Source organism: Argentina silus (genome assembly GCF_951799395.1).
Source record: "Argentina silus genome assembly, chromosome: 3".
Lineage (NCBI taxonomy): Eukaryota > Metazoa > Chordata > Actinopteri > Argentiniformes > Argentinidae > Argentina > Argentina silus.
In genome coordinates, this window is record NC_139657.1 from 1,603,668 (window position 1) to 1,621,268 (window position 17,601).

The 17,601-nt window shown below is 49.0% G+C and overlaps 3 protein-coding genes across 6 annotated transcripts in view; 1 reads left to right on the forward strand and 2 right to left on the reverse strand.

Annotated features, from left to right (window-relative positions):
* Window positions 1-2,536: 2,536 nt before the first annotated feature.
* On the reverse strand, window positions 2,537-3,495 carry LOC310801781 (phosphatidylinositol N-acetylglucosaminyltransferase subunit Y-like). Of its 2 annotated transcripts, none has more exons than XM_083665919.1 (2): window positions 3,359-3,432; window positions 2,537-3,091 (listed from the first exon to the last, which is right to left on the reverse strand). In XM_083665919.1, the coding sequence occupies exon 2, from the start codon at window positions 2,865-2,867 to the stop codon at window positions 2,655-2,657; it is 213 nt and encodes a 70-aa protein (XP_083522045.1). In that variant the 5' UTR covers window positions 2,868-3,091; window positions 3,359-3,432; the 3' UTR covers window positions 2,537-2,654. The 2 variants fall into 2 exon arrangements, 1 of the variants encoding a protein (XP_083522045.1); XR_014554121.1 differs by having other exon boundaries at window positions 2,874-3,091; window positions 3,334-3,495.
* A 1,161-nt stretch (window positions 3,496-4,656) lies between these two features.
* meak7 (MTOR associated protein, eak-7 homolog) lies at window positions 4,657-8,783 on the forward strand (the record flags this gene model as incomplete). The annotated part of the gene is made up of 8 exons (XM_083665875.1): window positions 4,657-4,815; window positions 4,916-5,176; window positions 5,665-5,809; window positions 6,058-6,275; window positions 6,725-6,911; window positions 7,572-7,690; window positions 8,273-8,458; window positions 8,592-8,783. The coding sequence occupies 8 exons, from the start codon at window positions 4,657-4,659 to the stop codon at window positions 8,706-8,708; spliced, it is 1,392 nt and encodes a 463-aa protein (XP_083522001.1). The 3' UTR covers window positions 8,709-8,783.
* Window positions 8,784-12,206: 3,423 nt separating this feature from the next.
* Window positions 12,207-17,601, reverse strand: part of LOC310801792 (basic helix-loop-helix ARNT-like protein 1) — a 21,003-nt gene continuing 15,608 nt past the window's right edge. For all 3 annotated transcript variants that reach the window (XM_083665940.1, XM_083665939.1, XM_083665941.1), the window contains 8 exons: window positions 16,242-16,488; window positions 15,503-15,609; window positions 14,700-14,850; window positions 14,485-14,573; window positions 14,149-14,257; window positions 13,856-13,949; window positions 13,159-13,252; window positions 12,207-12,396 (listed from right to left, as the gene is read on the reverse strand). In XM_083665940.1, the coding sequence (XP_083522066.1) occupies window positions 12,239-12,396; window positions 13,159-13,252; window positions 13,856-13,949; window positions 14,149-14,257; window positions 14,485-14,573; window positions 14,700-14,850; window positions 15,503-15,609; window positions 16,242-16,488 (1,049 nt within the window). In that variant the 3' untranslated portion in view covers window positions 12,207-12,238. The remainder of the gene's footprint in view (window positions 12,397-13,158; window positions 13,253-13,855; window positions 13,950-14,148; window positions 14,258-14,484; window positions 14,574-14,699; window positions 14,851-15,502; window positions 15,610-16,241; window positions 16,489-17,601) is intronic.

Consider the following 17,601-nt stretch of genomic DNA (forward strand, 5'->3'; position numbering starts at 1 on the left):
ACAACTCCTCGTCATGTCTGGTGTGCTGACTGGTGAAAGGTCAAGTCTCCGTCGCTCATCAGCACATCCCGACCAGACCAGACCAGACCAGACCAGGCCAGACCAGGCCAGGCCAGACCAGGCCAGACCAGACCAGACCAGGCCAGGCAGACCAGGCCAGACCAGACCAGGCCAGGCCAGACCAGCTAGCCACATTTCGTGCTATTGTCATAAGAGATCTCCCTCCTCTATATTTTCCTCTTGAAAACAATAGCCTGCAGTTGTCAAAGTTTGCATTCGTATTGCCAGTTGTAAATTCAGTCACTCTGTGGTGAAATCTAACGTGTCATTCGTCAGACGTGTATCGACAGTGTGCGCAGTGTTCGTTAACGTGATACACTGTTGCAGCATCAGAAATGTGTCGTCGTGTGTTCGATCCAGGTGGTGGAGGATAAGACACGGAGTTCGTTAACACCGGCGAAACACATGAACACCCGATACATTATGTTTATTTGATTTAATATTATTAATTCAATATTTCTCGCAGTTAGTTTACTCTGTCAGTTTTCATCGTACGATTCTCAGCGTATGAATCATGTCATTTAAAGTTATGAAAGGAGTCTGGTGAAAAGCAGCATCATTGTTAACTTTCTGCTCACTCGCGTATCTGTTCCAGAGAACGATGGCAGAAAGAGCAGCGGCAGACATCTATGAATTGGACCCGTCTTTGGATCCACCAGTGAGTGGAAAAAGAAAAAAGAAATCCAAGAAAGGGAAAAATCTTCGAAAGGACACGACACTCACAGGTCTGACACAAGGCGGCACAGATGAGAGAAAGAAGAAGAGAAAGTCCAAAAGGGTGAAGAAAAAGAAGAAGGGAGACAGAGCTGTTTCCCCAGAGGGCAACAGTGCATTGGACTCTCTGATACGTCAGATAACCCCGGAGGAGGATCCCACTATCCCACTGTCAGGATCGTTTGAACATTTCCTCCAGCAACAGGAGCCTGTGTCTGTGATCAGTGACACAGTAAAGGCACCAAAGAAGAAGAAGTCCTTGAGGAAATCCCCCAATCACAGGCCAGCAAAACAGCGGAAAGCTGACGAGCGCAGCACCTCAGCAGCCAATGGCAGAGAGACTTTACACCTGGAGAGTCGTCCCACTGCGATGCCCTGTCGTGACGGGACAGAGGAGGGCCAGGGGGGCCAGAGACAGGTGGACGACTCTCAAGGCACTGAAGACGCCAACAGTGAGGACCTGTTCATCACTCAGAAAACATTCCTCGTCTCCTCCACAGAAACCTCCAGCGGTGACTTCCACGTCAGTGCCACACCAGCGCCTAAACACACAAAACAGCCCAGGAAACACAAACAGCAGCAGCAACATCAGCAGCAGCAGCCGACGACAGGGGAGCCTCATCCACTGCTCTGGGGCTCGTCCACCACATCTGAGGCAGCCACCCAGACAGATAACGTCCGTCCCCCCACAGACGAGTTCTCCACGTCCCTCAAGTTCCTCCAGACGTGCAGAGCGGGACAGAGCCAGTGTTCGGAGAAGCCCGTGGACCTGAGTCTCCCTGACAGGATGAGGGCCAAGCCGGACCTGCCATCCCCACCCTCCAGGTCACAGGTCAAAGAAGAGGAAGTCACCCCTCCAAACGGGCCCCTGCTGAGGTCCACAGACACAACTTCCAGCGAGGACGGCGACGCGCACGGGCGGAGCAAGGCGGACAAGACGCAGGTCAATGCCGTCCAGATGAGACTGAACGAGTGTTTCTTCTTTAAGGTGAAGGGCGGGGACCAGTCGCCCAGACCAGAGTCTCCTCTGATGAAGTTCAACCAGTCTAGCGGGAAGACGAAGACAAGGAAGAAGAAGTGAGATCTGCTCAGGTAGAAATGGGAGGACAGGCTCATTGTAATGCACGGAACGGAATGAGGAATGGCGTCAAACATTCATTACATAGCCATGCATTACAATGAGCCTGTCGTCCGATTTCTACCTCCCACAGCCTCCCTGTCTTCAAACCATATATTTCCCTCAGGATGTAGGAGACACTGAGGTTGAACAAAGCGTCAGATTTTATTAGTGGGAGTAATTCACAAGAATACGTTTGTTTGTTGTTCTTCTTCTGGGTTATTGATGTTACCTCATTGCTCTAGTTTAATCCTTTCTGTTAACATGCAAGTATTGGTTGTTCAGTGTTATTTCATAAAGAGAACTGTTTCACTCTAAAAATTCTATTTCGCTCTGTTAAGATGTTATGTTTACTGCAATAGTTCCATTTAAAAGACATCAACTGCCTTTCGTGGCGTTTAAGGCCACTCAAATAAAAAAACAAACATCTATCGTCATTGGATGAATGTATGACTTTATTGGTTTATTGATTGTTGGCACAACTTTTCAGAACCACACGATCATCATTCAAGTGCCATAAATGGACAAAATATTTTAAAAATCTATACAATTCACTTGAGGCTGGTGGAGGTAGAAGGAGGACAGGCTCATTGTAATGCATGAAATGGAATAAGGAACTGCATGAAATGTGTTTGACACCGTTCCTCATTCCGTTCCATGCATTTCAATGAGCCCATCCTCCGATTTCTACCTCCACCAGCCTCTCCTGATATAATTCCCACATCATCATCAAGCTCTAATGTCACAATGTTAAACGTTTGCACTAGTTGTTCCTGAACAGTTTGAAGCCCATCCATTTCCATAGGTGGATAAACACATAGACAGGGATGGTGACAGGTAACAACAGACTGTAGAAACACACACTGCTGACGCTTGAACATCCCTCGGGGAAATTCTCATCCACAGCCGCAGAGTAAAACAGTCCAAACAGGGACGCCATGGGAACCAGTACCGTTAATGTTGACAGTGAAAACATCTCGTCATCAGTATTCGTCTTATACACAGTTCACAGGGTCACAGTCAGAGCCCGAAGTGGGTTAATGGCGATGGTGTTTTTAAGCCTGGGTTGGTTCCGTTGGTGTTTCAGGTTGTTTTTTGAATCAGTCCTGCCTCTTGGGGGTCATGTTGGGGATCCCATCAGTGACAGGGGACGCGATGCCGAGCGCCTCGTTGATGAGGTCGTTCGTCTTTTCCTCGTACCTGAGCAGACACAAGTAAACAAAGCAGTTTGAAGTTTGGGCTTTCAGAATCAGAACATACACAACAGCAGCTCGCTAAAGCATGAACCTCGCTGGCTGAGCCGAAGTTTCAGTTCATGTAACAGTTCATAGCAAAACACAAGTCGAAGTTTCAGTCGTATGTTGAAGCAGTCTCTCCTGTCTCATCTTAATTGCTTTTTCAATGGTGGACAAACGAGGAATTCGAGCAGAGAAGTGTCAAACCGTTTCACGTCGTCTTTGACATCACCTGTCAAATGCCTGACGGATACAGGCAGAGCTCCTCCGCTTCGCAAGAAATGCACATATTTGACACACTTTTCAATGCACCGACTTTCGTTAACTAATCTTCTTAAAGCATCCTGAAACATGACCGAAATCGCCGGCCTAAACAGAACTGGCTCCAGTTGTCCAGCTAAAGGTTGGAACAGGAAGAACACACGTGTGTGAGTGCAACATAAAAATAGCCCCGGCTAACATCTAGTGTCCGACAAAACTGTTCCCCTTTCTCCTGTACCAAATTGTTGAACATTTAAAAATTCACATTATGATCTGAAATAGTTATGGATGACTTATATGAGATACATAAAGTACAATTTCAAACTCTTGCACATTTACCACGAGATGTCAGCATTGTACTGATAACATGTATATAACACATTTGAAATGGTCCTCTGTGGCTCAGCTGGTAGAGCATGACGCTAACAACGCTTAGGTTGTGGGTTTGATTCCTGCTGGGACCATCTATACTGACATGTATGCATTCACTGCAATGTAAGTCGCTTTGGACAAAAGCGTCAGCTAAATGGCAGATATTATTATATAAATGCAAAGGTTAACCTACTATTCTAGTGCTATAGATGGGTGGGCATGGCAGGACGTAGTTTGGATACGGACAGCGGACAGCGCCGTGGTGCTGAAACGACTCTCACCCGGCTGGGAAGGCCACCTGCACCTGAACTGGCAACTAAAAACAACAACACGTGTATCAGCCAATACAAATCCATCACTGGCTTGACGCAGGCGGGTCTGTAGACCGTCGGATAATCCCATTGGTCGACTCTGCCATCCGTCAGTCACTCCAGGAAGTGTCCGCTGCTTGTGCTTATGGAATGACAGAACTCGTTTCCTTCAATAAGGTTAGCGTTGGTATGTTCTGATTGTCATGTAGTGTAGTTAGCTGTGCTTTTAGAATTACTTAAATGCCACGTTTTCATAATAGTTGTGTCAAAATGCCATCTTCTATTTAATCCGTGTTTGACTACTTGACATTCGGTCATCTCTTGCTAGCGAATGAGAGTTCAGCTCAACTTAAATGGATTATCATTTATAGCAAAGTTAGGTTTGCTTGTTAAGTTCATACCGAAATAGCTTATTAATAGTGAATCAAATCCCATAATAGAAGAAACCTAATGGACATACTGTCGATGTAGTCAAAGATTACTCTCGACAGTGTCCCTAGTCATGTGCCAGTTTCTTTTAGGGTCATCGAGCTGACACGTGTGTGTGTGTGTGTTTGTGTGTGTGTGTGTGTGTTTTCACAGCGCTATGGGGAACACCGAGAGCGTGGTGGTACAGAAACGGTTAGCCCGGTTCCGCCCGGAGGAGAGGCCCGTGGTGGAGGGGGTGTTCGATCGGCTTCAGGGCGCTAGCTCTGCCGGCGCACCGGGGAAAGCTGGCAAGGTTTTAACGCTGGACATGTTGAAGGTATGATGATAACGAACACCTTTCAGGTCTGAAGCACCTGACAAATCTTTGATTTTTGGAGTGAACTGTCCCATTATGACATCATGTGTTTCTCCCGTAGTTGTCTATGGAAAACATCGCCTCTGACTCTTTGATGAGGCGCGTCTATGAGGGCATGTGTAGCGTGGACCCAGAGGCCACACCTCCCTCCGGGGGCGGGGCGGGGGCGGGGGCGGGGGCGGGCGTGAGCAGGGAACAGCTGGTGGTCTTCCTGGCGGACATCCTACGGGGCACAGCAGAGGAGCGGGCACCTCTCGTCATGGCGATGTCTCGGGGGGCAACGCCCAGGGCGAGTGATGTTACGTGTGACCAAGTAACAGAGGTGAGAGAGGGAGAGAGAGAGAGAGAGAGCTCACAGATCATCTCCATTCATCTTTTTATTTATGGCCTATTATTATGTTTTTGGAGTGGGGCAGTCCCACTATTTTGTTTCTTTATTGGATAGAGACAAGAAAGTAAGGAAGGGAGGGTATGTCAGCAGGGCATGGGCAAGATTCGAACCCATGCCGGCATGGGCATATGTGTGCACTGTAGGCCCCGCCTATTATTATGTTTGATTGGAAGATATGACACTCCCTGGAATAGTGAAAAGACGGTACCATTGTAGGATACAGTATAATACAAGTATGTCAATCAAAGGTTATAATTTATGTGATTATCATCATTGCAGTTTCTGTGCTTGTTTGAAAAGTCAGTCCCAATACCAGATATAATACCCGTGTCAGTCACAGATTTAGCCATTTCTTCATGAGCTTTCTGTTTCTTGCAGGGGAGCTTAGCATCCTCTTCCTCTTGTCCTCTTGGTTTTAGTTCTTGCAGGACCTGGTCTCGGCTGTAGTGCAGATTCTGGTCCACAGGGGGCGCCTGCAGGGCTGGAAGCCAGAGCGAATGGGGGACGGGGCCCTTGGTGTTAAACTACTGGCTGAACAGATGAGCTCCGAGCTCAAACCCTCAGGTACTGGGATGGGGAGGGGCGGGTGGCCAAGATGGGCGGAGGTGGAGGGCGGGGAGGGCGGAGGTAGAGAAATCTCTGTACCACAGGGACCCTCTAACAAGTACTGCATCACTTCTTCTTTTTAAAGTTCTGAGGGTGATGGATTGAGCAGATGGTACTCTACTACTTGGTCATTCAATATGACTGGGCGATGGCCCAGTCATATTGATTAGAATTGCCCCCTCCTTACTGCCCCCCCCCCCCATCAGACCAGGGCAGCTGTGACGTGGCCTGTCTGGAGGACTGGCTGTTCAGAGTGTCCAGTGTTGCCGTGTACATGGAGCTCCTGATTGGTGAAGGCCTGAAAGTGGGCCTGACGTCCCGCCCCCTGCCGACCCTCCTTCCCCCCTGCAGGGAAACCCCGTGGGACAAGGCGGAGCTACGCTGCCTGCTGGACCTGCCCACCCTCATGTTCCTCACACCACAGGTACATTATAGCCTTATAAAGCCTCAGAACTATGTCATAGCAGGGGAGGCTGGTGGAGGTAGAAATCGGAGGATGGGCCCATTGTAATGCATGGAACGGAATGAGGAATGGTATCAAACATGTTGGAGGCTGGTGTTTGTGGTATCAAACACACGTGATCCGTTCCACGCATTACAATGAGCCCGTCCTCAGATTTCTACCTCCACCAGCCTCCCCCTGTGTGATAGCCACAGAAAAGGTTCACACCGACAAAAACAAAACAGAAAAGCTCAGGCTGCTTCAGTGGCCTTCACAGATTCACCTCACAGATTCACCTCACAGATGTCGTGTTCTTTGAAGTGCGATGTTGAATAAAGCGATGGCTGTGTGAGATCGGAGGACCGGCTCACACGTGTCTGATACCATTCCTCATTCTTTCTTCATTCTCCCATCTCCTCCTCTCTCCACAGCTGCCAGATGGATATGGCGCCCCCTGGCGGCTGCTGTTCTCCACGCGGCTGCACGGGGAGAGCTTCTCCAGGATGGTGGGGGGCTGTAAGAGCCGAGGCCCCACCCTGCTGCTGCTCAGGGACATGCGGGGACACGTCTTCGGGGGCTTCGCCTCTCACCCCTGGGAGCTCAAACCTCAGTTCCAGGGTGAGAGAGAGGGAGGGAGGGAGGGAGAGAGAGAGAGAGGGAGGGAGGGAGGGAGGGAGAGAGAGAGAGAGAGGGAGAGAGGGAGAGAGAGAGAGGGAGAGAGAGAGGGAGGGAGGGAGGGAAAAAGGGAGGGAGAGAGAGAGAGAGAGAGGGAGGGAGGGAGAGAGAGAGAGAGAGAGAGAGAGAGAGGGAGATGGTGGTGAGGAAACATACTGTAGTACAGTAGACCTTGTCCAGAAACAAGCCCTCTAAATCAAATCAAATCAAATCAAGCTTTATTGATACAGCACATTTCAGACACAGATGCAATACAATGCGCTTCACAGAATAGATAGATAAACACAATACACCCGATAGAGTGATATATTTTACGTAGATCTGAAAGAATGATATGTTCCTTATATCTGTCTAATCCTTTTAGATGTAGATGAGTGTGGAGGGAATAAGGGCCAGGGGTTGTCTTGAATCTCAACAGGGTTCAACTTTAAACAAGCAGCTCTTTGGTTGGCTTTGAGAAAGGAGACACAGCAGAGATATTTCAGTACTCGGTCTGTATTCAGTCTATCTATAGTCACTGTTAACTTCTGGATCTTTCTCTGTGTGTGTGCGTGTGCGTGCGTGCATGCATGCCCGTGTGTGTGTGTGTGTGTGTGTGTGTAGGAGACTCCAGGTGTTTCCTGTTCTCAGTGTTCCCCAGTCTACGAGTGTACACCTGTACAGGATACAACCAACACTACATGTACCTGAACCAGGGCCAGCAGACCATGCCCAACGGCCTGGTGAGACCCCCCTGATGCTCACCTGTCCCCTGAGACTCACCTGTCCCCCTGAGACTCACCTGTCCCCCTGAGACTCACCTGTCCCCCCTGAGACTCACCTGCCCCTCTGAGACTCACCTGTCCCCCTGAGGCTCACCTGTCCCCTGAGACTCACCTGCCCCTCTGAGACTCACCTGTCCCCCTGAGGCTCACCTGTCCCCTGAGACTCACCTGTCCCACTGAGGCTCACCTGTCCCCCTGAGACACCTGTCCCCCTGAGGCTCACCTGTCCCCTGAGGCTCACCTGTCCCCTGAGACTCACCTGTCCCCCTGAGGCTCACCTGTCCCCCTGCTGGACATAAAAACCAGCATTCTGCTCCAGACACGCTTTATTTCACTCTCTGCTACTGTACATTCTGCAATAGTACGCTGTCACAATTGTGATTAAATTAGGTGTTATTTGCCTGTAACGTGTGTCTGTCTCTGTGTGTGTCTGTTTCTGTGTGTGTGTGTGTGTGTGTGTGTGTGTGTGTGTCTCTGTCTGTCTGTCTGTCTGTCTGTCTGTCTGTCTGGGTCTGTCTATGGTGTCTGTCTCTCTCTCAGGGTATGGGTGGTCAGCACGGCTACTTCGGCCTGTGGCTGGACAGTGATTTTGGGCGTGGGCACAGCCGGGCGCGGCCTCGCTGTACCACCTACGGCAGCCCCCAGCTCTCTGGGGACGAGGAGTTCACCCTGGACTCCATGGAGGTGTGGGCGGTCGGCAAGCCCCCTCCCGAGGAGGAGCAGGAGGTCAGTAACACACACACACACACACACACACACACACTTACACTTGCACAGTCACACACACACACACACACACACACACACTCATGCTTGATGTGATGTTGAGTTGTTGTATTGTTGTGTTGTTGTATTGCAGGACGGCGGTAAGAAGAGGAGTATTCTGGATGCAGACCCGGAGGTCCAGGCTATGATGGAGATCTCAGGCAAGACCCTCCACAGCCAGGGCCTCAGGGAGCCAGAGGAGGAGGCCTGAAGACCCTCCACAGCCAGGGCCTCGGGGAGCCAGAGGAGGAGGCCTGAAGACCCTCCACAGCCAGGGCCTCAGGGAGCCAGAGGAGGAGGCCTGAAGAGCCTCCTCAGCAGGATGAACAGGGACAGTATCGGCTCAGAGACACGTTTAACCTTGGAGACATCACATCTGTAGAGAGAGACAGACGATCTGGGGATTTGTGACTACAGCATTTAAATGGACACAGAGCTGATTTGATGTGGATTTTAACATATTCTCAGGCGTGCTATTTTACATTTATTGATTCATTAAGTTTGTTGACGTGAGTGTGAGTGTGAGTGTGAGTGTGTGTGAGTGTGTGAGTGAGTGAGAACAGAGAGAGAGAGAGATGGTTAATTAGAGCTTTTCTGTGTGAACCTTTTCCTCTTGGCAGTATTAAAGGAACAGAACAACAGGTGCCCTCTTCTCCCCTCAGCCTCTGCCTTGTGAGTCAGCACTCAGTATGCTGATACTGGAAATAGCAAAACATACAATATTGAATCAGACTGAGGAATGAGGATAAAATGTCTTCACATGATGATACTCCCAGTATACACAAATTAGTAAAGTAGTAAAGTAATTATGCTCGATTGCCATGATGATGAAGTCCCCAGCGTTCGTTGTCATTGTAAATGTATACAAGGCTCCTGGAAGGACATGTTAAGGGGCCTCTGCGTTAGAAACTCTGAGCCAAGCAGGATCTCCTCAGGGCGCCCATCTGCCCTGCTCTCCCAGCACCTCTGTCTGGAGACCGCGGCGGAGAAACATCCGTTGAAAGTTCTTCCCAATCTTCCTCTGTGAATGATGAAAACTAGGGAATTTGATACGCCCGCTTCTAAATGTCGTTAAACAACTTGGGTGTATTTTTACGATCTTCCATTTGCGCTCCTTCTCTAGTTAATTAGCCTCCATCAATCCCACACATCTCTCTTCACCCCACCACCCCACCACCCCTCCTCCACACATCTCTCTTCACCCCACCACCCCATCAGCCCTCCTCCACACATCTCTCCTCACCCCACCACCCCATCAGCCCTCCTCCACACATCTCTCTTCACCCCATCAGCCCTCCTCCACACATCTCTCTTCACCCCACCACCCCACCACCCCACCTCCACACATCTCTCTTCACCCCACCAGCCCTCCTCCACACATCTCTCTTCACCCCACCACCCCTTTCCCTCTCTGACTGTTTCTTTCTCTCTTTCCCTCTTTCTCTCTCTCTGACTGTGTTTCTCTCTCTCTCTCTCTCTCTCTGACTGTGTTTCTCTCTCTCTCTCTCTCTCTCTCTCTGACTGTGTTTCTACCACTAGAAGGATGGCAACATGATATAAAAATATCCCTGCATTGCACCAATAGGGTCTATGGTAGAGCTCCTGTGTGGAACAGATGCTACCATGCTTTAGTAACATACTGTACGCGAACATGCACCCCCTGCAGTGACTCACCTTCTGATTAATACCGTCTAATTAGCCAGCGCTCGTTATGCATAATGTATGCCATTAGGCAGACGCTTTTATCCAGAGTTACTTACGGTACCGTACTGAGTGTGTTTATCTTCATGTATGGTCCCAGCGGGATTCAAACCCACAATCTATTATCCAGTATTACTGCCATGATATACCCACTGAGTTACACAGGGTTATGAATATCATGAATATATAATAGAAATCACTGAGCTTTGCAACTCTTGCGTTGTGTCCTATTTCTTCACCCTTTTCCTGAAGTATGCACTTGTGTACTCCCCGACACGGAGTGGGAATCGATGGTGTTTAGAATCCCATCCTTTGACCAATCCTATGCTTTGGAATCCCATGTAGAGAAGTGGACACCTCAGGAGAGGGCTGGAGGAATGGGACACGGTGCTGAATGCTTTATTCAAGAGCTGACAATGTCACACACATACACGCTGCACTTCAGATAACCTCTCCACTACCCCTGACCCTCACTGAGGCCAGGCGTTCCTAGTTCAGGAAGCCTGGGGAAGTCCTCTGCAGAAAGTAGCTACAAAGGAAACCCGTTTGGATTAGTGACGCCTCGTCACACTAATTCAGCTTTTCTTCCTTCAGGTTTTGTTCCATTTCCTTCAATGTTGCAAGCTAGCACTAGGGTTAGGGTTAGCACTAGGGTTAGGGTTAGCACTAGGCAACAACTCCCTGAAAAACAGTCCTACCTGGTCAGGAAAGAGGACGCATAACAACAAGCAACCATTCTACGTGTGTGTGTGTGTGTTGGGGGGGGTTCTTGGAATGTAACGATGACATTGCAAGCACAGTTCAATCCAAGCCAGATCAGCTAATCTATAATTCTCCAGGGGAGGCGTGAGAACAAGGTGATTAGGAGGTACTGTATGGCTATACAAACCCTAACTCTACAGGACTACACTAGGACTATAGAAGGACTACAGAAGGACTACACTAGGACTACAGAAGGACTACACTAGGACTACACTAGGACTACAGAAGGACTACACTAGGACTACAGAAGGACTACACTAGGACTACAGAAGGACTACACTAGGACTACAAATTCCTGCTTTGGGGAATTTCAGCTCTAACTCCAGCTCAAGAAGACCGACACACTCTCGCAAAACAACAGAAACAAATACTTTTTAATTCAAAAATATTTCACTGCTGATACAATACACTCATATACTCATATATATATTTTTGCATAAAGAATATTCTTACATGATAATAATAATAATAACAATAATAATAATAATATTTAAAGATTTGATACAATGGGGGGGGATATCCAATGACGGAAACCGTTTTGTAAAAACAATCAAAACACTAAAACTGAGAAGATTCCCGTCCGTGGCGTTAACGCGGGAAAACAGGTATTAAAAACTGATAGGTGAAGAATCCTGTGATACCGTGTACAAATGGAAGAATGTCCACCAGCCAACGCGCTCTGCAGAGTCAGGCACGGGCAGGTGAGCTTCATCACCTGGTTCAATACTGTCAAAATGGCTCCTTCATTCCTCCTCGAAGTGATCGCTGATCTGACGTGACTGGATTGGCGTAAGCAATGGTGCGGAAAGCTTGCTTTGACCAACCCAGTCACCGTGGAAACCTGGAGGTGTTCCAGCAGCCAGGGCCACAGGAACAGGTGTGTATAACAGTCCGTCTGTGAGGGGTTCCTTCCTGTTGGGTCATCAGCTCTGTGCTACTCTGTGCTCCACTGTCTGGCCTGTAGAGTGTCTGTAGCTGTGTGTTGTACGTGGTTGCTGTAGATATGACTGGGGCTCCGCCCGGGGGGGGGGGGGGGGGGGGGGTCAGGGTTCGAGGTTCAGACCAGAGTTCATGTAGGCCTCGTCCCAGGCCACGGTCTCCCCCCCCACCCCTGTCCCCTCTAACTCCTCACCCACTTCACCCCCTCCTCCGTGGAGAGTAGGACCAAGAGTGAATGGGTCCATTGGCTGTAGCCCTGGAGCTCTGCCCCGCCCCCCCGGCCCTGGAGCTCTGCCCCGCCCCCCCGGCCCCGGCCCCGGCCCCGTGGCGGTGGCGGTCTCACAAGGGCCAGGGAAGGTCGCTGAAGTCCACGGGGCCCCCCAGCCCCGCGTCGGCCTCCAGGAGGCTCATGATGACGGCCATGGCGGCCTCGTCGTTGCTGGGGCTGCTGGAGCCCGGCTCGTCCATGATGTCTATGCTGAGGTGAGAGTTGTCGCCTGGGGGAGGAGGAGAGGGAGAGGGGGAGGAGGAGAGGGAGAGGAGGAGAGGGAGAGGGAGAGGGAGAGGGGGACAGAGAGAGAGGGAGAGGGAGAGGGGGAGGAGGAGAGGGAGAGGGGGAGGAGGAGAGGGAGAGAGGGAGGGAGAGAGGGAGAGGGGGAGGAGGAGAGGGAGAGAGGGAGGGAGAGAGGGAGAGGGGGACAGAGGGAGGGAGAGAGGGAGAGGGAGAGGGGGACAGAGAGAGAGAGAGAGAGGGGACAGAATCAGTCACACAGCTTTCTGAAGACGGTCACATTCAGATTACAGGTAGTGCACATTTCGTGACTTGCTTTTAATCTTTAACTGTTTGTAGTGTTTTTTTACTGACTGCTTTTGTTTTACTTTTTATTTGTCTACATATTCTTGTTCTCTCCATAGAATGTAGTGTACTGAGAAATGCGCTATCCAAAATAAATATTATTACTACTACTACTACTACTACTACTACTACTACTACTACTACTACTACTACTACTATGTGAGAAAACTTTCTATCGCGCTATACACATTTTATGTATTATTCTAATTCTATAATACGTAATCGCAAGGTTCCTGGTTCGATTCCGACCCTCGACCTATCTTGCATGTCATCCCTCCTCTCTCTCTCCCATCCTTCCTGTCAATCTCTACTGTCTCTATCCCAATAAAGCAGAAATGCCCTAAAAACATATTTATAAAAAAAAACAACTGCTGAAATGGTTGGGCGGTGTTACTGTACTCACTCATGATGGAGTTGTTGGAGTAGGGGTATCCTATGGAGTCGGGTCCCAGCATGTTCCCTGCAGACGGAAGGTCCGGCGTGCCGCCATTTTGGATCTGTGGAGACGAGAGGGAACAGATACGATGGGTCAGATATCAGAGGCCAGAGCTCAGGTGACCAACACACCAGGGGAGGCTGGTGGCGGTAGACATCGGAGGCCGGGCTCATTGTAACGTTAACTCAAAACCCATCTTCTTAAACTTGTTTTTAATGTCCAGTCCCTTTCCCCCCCGACAGTACCCTGGTCTACCAGGACCTACCTCCTTTTCTTTTTGTTTTGCTATCTGTCTATAGCTTTTTGTTTTTATTGCATTATTTATTTGTCATTATTCATTATTTAACTCCATGGAAGCGACTTACATTGCAGTGAGTGCATACATTTCAGTATAGATGGTCCCAGCAGGAATCAAACCCACAACCTAAGCGTTGTTAGCACCATGCTCTACCAACCGAGCCCCAGAGGATCAAGTGTCTTAGAGTATTGAGAAATGCTAAAAAAAAATATAATATTTCTTATATTATTATTATCATTATTATTATTATTATTATTATTATTATTATTATTATTATCATCATTATATCATTATAACATAAGAAGATAGAGGCGAGGGGCCAGGTGGTTTATTTGGGATGTGACGTTGGTTCCAGGGTGTTCTCACCTTCTTGCCCCCCGGGGAGCAGGTGTCAGGTGGGGGAGGGGTGGTGATGTTCAGGGGGCTGGAGCCACAGCTGGACGGAGATGAACCTCGGATCCTGGCAGACGCACACACACACACACACACACACACACACACACACACACACACACAGTAAGTAGGTGGAACACTCACTACGTTGAAGAGAAAATATAATGTAATATACAGAGCTGGAACAATAAATCCCTATTCTACATGTTCTAGGTTCTATGTTCTATGTTCTAGGTTCTATGTTCTGGCGTCTGTCTGTCTCTTACCTCTGGATCTCCATCACCTCCTCGGCGATCATGCGTCCGATCTTCCCCGCCCCCGCCCGCGTGCCCCCGGGGATGCCCGGCACCGTCTGCAGAGCCCGCCTCCCGCCACCTGTCAATCAAGACGCGCGTCAGTGAAAAGCACGACGATTCCAAATCTCACACTCGCTCATTCTTACGCCTGTCAACCGCTCCGGTATAAAACGCTATTGTTAGATCGTCTCTATGGCTGCTGGACGAGTTAAGAGATTACAAAAGAAAATGCAGGGAACATTTAAAAAAATACTAATAAAATTCCGTACAAAAATGTAAAAAGGAAGAGTAAACGCAGGTTCTTACCCTCTGATGTGAGAGCGCTGTCCATACTCTGAGGGGAGGCGGCAGACTGGGGATAGCTGGGGTCTGCTCCATCCATCATACTACTGCACCTGGACACACACACACACACACACACACACACACACTTCAGCACCAGCATCTCAAGGACAATAACAGATGCATCCACTGCATAGACATTGCTAGTCATGCTACATGTACGTGGCGTAGGGACTTACGAGACCACGGTGTTGGTGGAGACGATGTACTCCACCTCTTTGGTCCAGGGGTTCATGAAGCTGAACCAGCGGCTCCTCAGCGTGATGAAGGAGCCGTCTTTAATCTTCAACTTGTAACAGTTTGTGTTGATCTTCTCCCTCATCTGTAGCACTTTGGGAGTGAATCGTACGACAGTTAAGTGAAGGATGGGAATGAATAACATATTACATATTATAATACAAACTTCTGCTACGATCTCTGGCCCCATGCAGAAACAGGCCCTGGCCTCTACTGCCTCGTCTAGCCTCTACTGCCTCGTCTAGCCTCTACTGCCTCGTCTAGCCTCTACTGCCTCGTCTAGCCTCTACTGCCTCGTCTAGCCTCTACTGCCTCGTCTAGCCTCTACTGCCTCGTCTAGCCTCTACTGCCTCTACTGCCTCTACTGCCTCTACTGCCTCTACTGCCTCGTCTAGCCTCTACTGCCTCGTCTAGCCTCTACTGCCTCGTCTAGCCTCTACTGCCTCTACTGCCTCGCTCCCTGGGTCGGTCTGAAGCATTTGATAGGTATAAAACAAGATGGTGGAGGCTCCACTCTGCCCTCTGATAGGTCGGATGATGTTTTTACCATGTTGTTTATCCCATCAAACCCGTTTCGATCTACACCAGGGTGTAGGGAGTAGAGGCTAGGGGCTCTTACCCCCCCCTGCTCAGTGACATCGCACTCTTACACTTTACTACACTTTACTTACTACCTACTGCTGCTACAATAATTGGTGTGAAGGCCGTAGTGTGAAGCCAGGTTGTGGAGCTGAGTTGGGCCTACCTTGTCTGTGACATTCAGCCAGGTGACCGATATCATCTTGATGGAAGTATTCATAGAACGATGTCCCCAGTAGCTCCTGGGGAAGGTAGGCTAAGATGGCGGTGGCCCTGGAGGAGAGGAACGGAGAAACACACACACAGGTTAGGGCCGGTGTCTGTGTCCGACGAGACCGAAACGAGTCTTGAAACGGCACCAGTGGGTTGGTAATTATTCAGATGTGTACCTGAATTAATTCACTGCCACCTAGTTACAAGACCGTGTCATCACCCTTCATTATTGCTGTGACACACTGAGAGCAGCACAGTCATTAATCCAACACACGGAGAGCTCTTATGCCAAGTCTCGGTGGAGGACTGTCGGTTGGGTAGAAGGGTTATTTGGGTTCAGGGTAGAGAGTAGTCTGTGGACTTACTTCGAGTTCAAGCCAATTTAATTATTTTCCGATCAGGATTTCTTTCGGATAGCTAATATAAGTGTTGTGTAACATGTAGGCTTAACATTTCTCGGACGTTTTTGTTCTCTGATTAAATAGCGTTTGGTTCATGTAACCGTTTCTTCATTATTTTGTACTTCTATAAAACTTTTGATCTCTTGACCAACTTGATATAAAGAAATACAACAGAGACAAGCTTGACCATCATGCACCAAACATCACAGGAAAACCACATCTTTGGGAAAAAGCGCTATATAAATTCAACCTATTATTATTCATATTAATAATAACTAACTCCCGTCTCACCTCTGGTCGACGAAGACGAACTTCCCGTCGATGGCGTGCCGTGAGACGTACTCGGTGGGTTTGACGCGGATGTCCCCATTGGAGGGCTGGGGGACGATGTGAGGGTGGAGGCGGCCAATGGCGACCAGGCAGCTGAGGTTACAGCCCTCGTTGTCAGGCTCGTTGTCGTCGTCAAGGCCCATCTTAGTGGGCGGCCAGCTCTTCAGATAGCCGGTACTGTGGATGGTGCAGAAGCTCTTCCTGTCAACTAGAGGTAGAGAGAGAGAGAGAGAGAGGGAGAGAGAGAGAAACATTAAATTGCATTCAATACAACTTTATTAATCCCTGAGGCGAGGGGCGATTAGGAGGATATTTTCAGTACATGCAACAATAATTGCATAGATACAGCCCGACCAGTAGAGGCTGGTGGAGGTAGAAATCAGAGGACGGGCTCGTTGCAATGCATGGAATGGAATGAGGAAGGTTGTCAAAACTGCCCCCCAGAAAAGCTTGTCCTCCGATTTCTACCTCCCTTTGCTCTCAAAACAGCCTCAGTTCTTCGTGGCATTGATTCCACAAGATGTTGGAAACATTCCTTTGAGATTCTGGTCCATGATGACATGATTGCATCACGCAATTCCTGCAGATTTTTCAGGTGCACTTTCAAGCTGTGAATCTCCCGTTCTACCACATCCCAAAGGTGTTCTATGAGTGTCGCTCGGTGAGTGTGTATAAACCATCTCATCCATGCTAACTGACAGTATCTACAAGTTGCCTCTTAGTTCGATAAGAAAACCACAGACTTGTGGTTATATCCAGCAAGTTATATAACAGTAATCTTCAATGTTCACAGGGTCCATCAGCGAGCTAGGGTTAGGGTTGTGGTCCATTAAAGAGCCGAGCGTGGACCACAGATCGCGCCTCGTGCTGAGCCAGCAATATCTGTCATCGTCATGTGACACATCCGGGTCAAATCATGGGGGGAGTCAAACTTTTCCTCCATGAATATTTCAGTGTGTATGAATATTTGAACAAGGCTTGCTTCGGAGGCTGCAGATTGCACGCGGTGTCCTATATGACCCAGCCGAGCTTCGCCTGCTAAACGGCTGTTACTACGACGTCGTCATGATGCGTCCTGGCTTCCCCGTGACTCACTGTGCGAAGAGCAGCAATAAGCTTGATGTTTGTTAATTAGATGGGGCCATTCGTTGCTTCCTGTTTGCCGCTTCCCGTTTGCTGCTTGCTGCTGTTTCATGCCAAAGCTAAAGGGAGCAGTGATGTCGTGGGTGAACTCAGCCGAGGTAAAACCTTGCAGATGGAAATGTGAATGTACAGTACAGTACCAGTCAAAGAGCTGTCATCATATATATATATATATACA